This window comes from Dermacentor albipictus, unplaced genomic scaffold (genome assembly GCF_038994185.2).
Source record: "Dermacentor albipictus isolate Rhodes 1998 colony unplaced genomic scaffold, USDA_Dalb.pri_finalv2 scaffold_11, whole genome shotgun sequence".
In the NCBI taxonomy this organism is placed as follows: domain Eukaryota; kingdom Metazoa; phylum Arthropoda; class Arachnida; order Ixodida; family Ixodidae; genus Dermacentor; species Dermacentor albipictus.
In genome coordinates this window covers 13,491,784-13,497,783 of record NW_027225565.1, presented here as the reverse complement: position 1 = coordinate 13,497,783, position 6,000 = coordinate 13,491,784, and the positions used below count along the sequence as shown (strand labels likewise).

At 50.5% G+C, this 6,000-nt stretch overlaps 1 protein-coding gene across 1 annotated transcript in view; it reads right to left on the bottom strand.

The window, feature by feature from the left end:
• Positions 1–955: 955 nt before the first annotated feature.
• LOC135914949 (endothelin-converting enzyme 2-like) overlaps positions 956–6,000 on the bottom strand; it is a 69,014-nt gene continuing 63,969 nt past the window's right edge. The window contains exon 10 of the mRNA XM_065447881.2: positions 956–1,582. Coding sequence (XP_065303953.1) covers positions 1,088–1,582 — 495 coding nt within the window. The 3' untranslated portion in view covers positions 956–1,087. The remainder of the gene's footprint in view (positions 1,583–6,000) is intronic.

Genomic DNA, 6,000 nt, shown 5'->3' with positions numbered 1-6,000 from the left:
TGCCGCTGTGATGCCTGATCGTCACCTCATAAAAAAAAATGTGGAGAGCAGTTCCACTCTGTCAAGGTGAATCACTAGTGAAGCTGTTTAGCACACGACACGAAGGTGGTTTTGAACAATGGTACGAACATATTTATTGTCCTGATCGGTGGTCATCGTGACGATAGGTATGCACACACATTCACCTATCATCTCTCTTAATAAATGCATCGGTTACGCAGGACAATCAATGGTTCATACCCCCTTAATCAATGAGCGTCAACAGAACCCGCTGTGGAAGGAGACGACGACGACGAACACGTGAGCAGTGGCACGAGCGGGTTCGCGAGGTTGCGCCGAGGGGCGCCACCAGGTAATTCACCGGCTGTTCTCCGACGACGGAAACGTCCTAGCCATATACTGCAACATATTGTGGATTTCTACGGATAAATGTTCACCACCTGGGGTTTTCAACGTGCACCTAAGCACCGGGACCCGATCGTTTTTTTGTATTTCTCCCCCGGAGAAGTACGGCCGCTGGGGCCGGGAATCGAGCCCGCGACCTCGTGCTCGGTAGAAGAACGTTATCGCCACTCAGCCATCTCAGCCGGTGGATACATACCCAATATGCCATTGGTAAAAAAAACTAAAAAAATGAACCTTATTTTATGTTTTCTTTTTTTTCTGGCGCACCTGAAAAGATTGCCCAAATGTTCCAGCTACCCCGTTGTTCACGTTGACCGTTCACGTTGCAGTTAAAAGGCTGTTCACGTTGACCGCGATAGATGCCTTCATTTTTGCACTTGTAGTCTAGCGAATAAAGCATATTGACAGTCTGTTCAAATAGTTTACTTATATGCAGCATACAAAATCCCTCTGCTACAAGTATTTGTAGTGAACAATGTGAAACCTAGTTTATGACCATTTTTTTCGATTCTTACTTAAAAAAACAAGTTTTTTTTCTTTCAGGCCATTATTTTGCATCTCCACGTAACATATGTCAGTCACGAGTGACAGTGACGTCTTCATTTTTTCTTTCACGCTGTAAAGACAAAATAGAGAAAACACACCCATCCCTGTGCTCCATGATGGGAGCTTGTGCTCTTTACTACCCCTGAGTTACATTCGGGTAGGAGCAACGCTCGACCGGACTCATGTGCGAGCCTACGGGACAACCGAAGGTTCGTGCGAAGCCTTCCGAGTTCCTGGCCACGAGGTTGCATCTGTACGAGACCTCCATGTTGTCCTTCGTGCACATGCTCGCACAGGCACCCATGTAGAACATCATGCCCTCGGTGACGGACTCCAGACCCGGGAGCACCAGCCGGTAGCCCACCTTCTGGTGGCTCTCTACGAACGCTGCCACCGCCTCAGTCGCCAAAGCCAGTTGAGCCGTAATGTCATTCTCTGGCCTGATGTTCAGTTGCGGCTCCAGTTGTTCGAGACATTCCAGCCACGATTTGTCGAGCGGCGTTCCGCGCAGCAGTGCGGCGGCAAGTTCAAGGCCAAAGGCGCCGTAGTTCAGCGTGGGTGGGAAGTCAGCACCAAACCGTGGAGGAAGGAGCCACGTCAGCGGCACCCGTCCTTCGCCCCTCTGTGTCACCTGGAAAGTTGCAATCTTGACTTTCAAATGAATCAGTAAAACGACCTTTCTAATCAGCAGAGCATGATCATTTCAGCGAACCCACTACAAATCCGTGGAGCAAAATAGTGAAACTCAATCGCCGGTATTAAACAGGTAAACTGAAGCACACCAAGATATCGCACATCTTAAACTTTACGGTGCCTCAAGCGTTCACAGCGACGGCAAAGTAATTACTGCATACCATATAACAAACGTTTACCCGCCGCGGTTGCTCAGTGGCTATGGTGTTAGGCTGCTGAGCACGAGGTCGCGGGATCGAATCCCGGCCCCGGCGGCCACATTTCGATGGGGGCGAAATGCGAAAACACCCGTGTACTTAGATTTAGGTGCACGTTAAAGAACCCCAGGGGGTCAAAATTTCCGGAGTGCTCCACTACCGCGTGCCTCATAATCAGAAAGTGGCTTTGGCACGTAAAACCCCATATATATATATATATATATATATATATATATATATATATATATATATATATATATATATATATATATATATATATAAACGAGAAGAAAGGGGGTTAACCGAGGGTCTCGAATCCGGCTACATTGATGCCTTCAGGTAGCATATGTGGGTTTATTGACCAGTTGCCTTCACCCAAAAAGATCACGTTCGCGTGACGCCTGCGGCGAAAAGGACGTCCCACGTCCGCCGCCATGGTCTGTGTGTGGTGGCGCTGGCTAACACTCCCAGGGTTCTACTAGGACACATAAATACCCGAGAAAGTGGAGGGAAAAACAGCGCCGCGGTTGCTCAATTGGTAGAGCATCGCACGCGAAATGCGAAGGTTGTGGGTTCAATCCCCCCTGCGGCAAGTTGTTTTTTCACCCACTTTAATTGCCATTAATTCTTCGTTTCTTTACTTCATTTATTAAGCCCAATAATTTCCCCTATGTTGTCCTTGGTGTCAATGTTTGTTGGCTTCTTATGATATATATATATATATATATATATATATATATATATATATATATATATATATATATAAACGTTCCAGGATGCGGCGGAGTTTGTGGAGCAACATTTCACCCACTACTTATCAAATGCAGTCTGCAAGGTACTGTTGGCACTGAAACAAGATTTTGAATGCGTTAGGTGCCGCTCGACACCTGGTGAGATGAAAAAATTCTTTTAAAAAATGTCACCTAGCCAGGTGACGTTGAGTTTGCTTACGTCTATAGTGGACCAAATAAATTTGTTTTACTCACCGGGAACTACGATACTCCCTAATACGAATTTTGAACGTAGCTGCTTTTGTTTTTTGAATTCGCGATATAGTGTGGCAAATAATTTGGTTCTGAACTACAAGGTCTTCTGGGCGGCGCCGCTGAGCCTATATGCTCGGGCCGCTCGTTTAGCAGCAGCAGCAGCAGACGAAGCATTTCCAGTGGTTGCACCGCTCATCGTTTAGAAAGGAAGCGGGAAGGCGGGAACACGAGAACGTGTGGCTTGGGTGGCGCGCATCCTCTAGGCGCCGCTAGGGAATGCGCGCCACCCAAGCCATCCGCGAGTTGCGCATGCGCAGTGGGTCCGAAGACCACGCCAGCACTAGCTTGCACGATTTCCGCGCTCGCCGCATGCCAGGTCGCCGCCGGCAGTACGCGCTTTCCTCCTTGCGCGTCGTCGCTCTCGCCGCTTTTTTCATCCCCGCTGCGCGCCGCATATGCTCTCATCTTTCGCTGTCCTCGTTCGTTCGGCCACAAGTGACGCTGACGCTCGCCGCAGGAACGGGCGCATATAAAGCTCAGAGCACACGTACGCTTGCGGACGCGCGCGAGCTCGCGTTCGCGCGTCCACGCATGCGCAGACGGTGCAGCATGGCTCGTACGCGTCGAAACGCGGCGTGATCTCGGGGAACAGCTCCTCTCTCTTATCGCGCGCTTGGGTTGGCTCGCGTCGGCGCACCTGGCTACGCAGCTACGGCGCAGAACATTCAACTCTTATGGTATCTTCGACTGGTCGCCTGTGCGCCCCGAAGCAGAGTCGGGTAGATCGGGCGTTTCCCGAGCTCAAAGGTAGAGGACAAGCGCGCAAGCCGAACGTGCGACTCGCTCTCGGAGGAGGAAATTGCCGATGCGAAACCACGTGACTACTGCCAACGTCCGATGATTCGCCTATCCAAAGCTCCCGGCGCTGCCAAAAACCGGCGGACGTGCCAGCGGGACGAGCGTTCGTCGAGACGCCAGCATGCAGTGGCCTAGGTTGCCAAGGTTACGGTGGGCCGTCGCCAACAGCAGTGACGCGGCGCTGCGATGACGTTTCAAGGTTTCAATCTCGATGACTGCTCCGACGATAGGGCTCGGAGCGCCTCAGAGCGCTCCAAGATGGAGGAGAGCAATCGAGAAGAACCAGCCGAACGCAGGGCGCGCACCCTCTTTCAACCAGCCGAAGCCAACGCCGCTCGCGAGAGCGCTCCAGAGCGTTCAGAAACGACCAGCCGAAGATAGCATTAGTGAAGCAGATGCTTATTTTGCAAGAAAGTGATTCTTCTTTACTTTTTGCGCTGACCTAACAGCTATAAATACATAACAGTTGCGTTCATAGATATTGAAGCATTTTGAAACAATGTCGATAACAAATTACGAAGTGGCGCATGCCAAGGCGGCTGTGAATCAGCCCAGTGAGCGCGCACTGTGTCGCGTCTTTGTGGATGTAAACCGCCATTCCACGCGAGGCGCGGCAGGCGCTAGACGCGCGGACGCGAGCTTGCGCTCGAATGCTAGAAAACCCGCACATCATGATATTAGCGCAACGTGAGCAATAGCACTGTGGTTGCCGCATTCAGCTCATTCGTTCCGGCAGTGACATTACGACTTGGATCTCCGACAAAGGCGCAGCCTAAAGTTTCGTTTTTATTGACCATGTGGTGGTGAGGCCGAGGTTAGGAAGGTGGTGGCGACGAGGCACTTCGAGAACAAACGGCCATAACATTATTTCCGCGTGTTTTGTGCCGATCGTCCCACTTCTCACGATTATAAGTTATGCGTGCCGCGACAGAAGCTGACTGTTGGCAAGAATGCTCGCGCGTCTCTTCTGGGGCGCGCAAACTTAAAGGGACCCTGAAACGCTTTTGACGATTTTCTACAAACGCACTGAGTCGTTAGAGTAGGTCCTTCTGATCATTAATTGACACATCTAAGTGCTCTGCGTAAAGCGTGTAATTTATTATAAGGTTTTAAAAATGCACATCGCTGCCGATCGCAGCGCACTGCTCCGCGGAATTTTAAGCCGCCCCTACCCATATGACCGAAATCACCCATATGACGTCAGTGGGGCGACCTATCCGATTGGCTGACCAGGGCGCGTGATCGATAATTTTTCCAACTTCATGGTAAACAAATGATCTTCGTAATAGTTGGAATGTTAGTTAATTTGTTTTTATAAAAAGAAAGTAGCATAAATATAATGCACAAGAACAATTTTTCAGTACACTTAAGCACTTCCGGCACACAGCAAGTGTCGTCTGCTTGTGTTACAACGTACTCCATTTTGACGAGAGCTCCGCGGTCAGAGTTGGTCTCAGTCTTTTCGCGAGCACTATGATTCGACTTTGTTGCCTTGTGGACTGCAAACGTAGCGACTGGCAATATGTCAAGCTGCGACATCGTGTCCCTCTGCAAGGCAGCGTACGAGCGAACTGGCTGCTACGCATCGGACTGCCGCTATCCGATCGGCGCCAGGATTTGCGCGTTTGTGGCCGTCATTTTACACCGGAAGATTACTAACGCAATAGCGTTTCGCGAGTCCCGTATTAGGGCAAACGTAAGCGCAAGGGGACAGGGTCTGGCCGCTTGACTGTGCCGTAACGGGACGAGCCGAGATGAGCAGAAGGGCAAATGTGAATGGTCTGCACGGTGCAGCCAACTGGTGGCATAGAGCTCAACCATACACAGTAGCAGCAACGAAGCGTATTCTTCTTTGTTGCTGGTGCGTATTTTTCAGAGGAGTGTAATCATCAACACGTTATTTTTATAAATGTTTAACATATTTTACACTTCGTTAGAGCAATATTAGCGCTTTGTTTGGCTGGTTAAGCGCTGCGCCAACAAGTGTCTGGACCGTGCAGACCGATCAGGCCGCTTACTTACGTCTACGCCAAAGTTCCTTCATCAGCTTGAGTTTATGCCTCCAGTCATTTGCCGAAATGACCAGCTTGCCTGTGGTTAACGGAATACCCGACACGTTCGGCGCTACGACAGAATGCTCGCAACACACGCTGCTTCAATAGCTCTCGCTTGGGGTCGACAGCCAAGCGGCTAGCGGAGAGGTTTCGCGCGGGCGGGGGCGGGCTCCAAAACCACCGGAAGTGGACGATGTGACGGCGCATCGTGACGCAGGACCAGTGAAGGCGGAGCTTAGCCCCGCTCGCTTGGCGAACGAG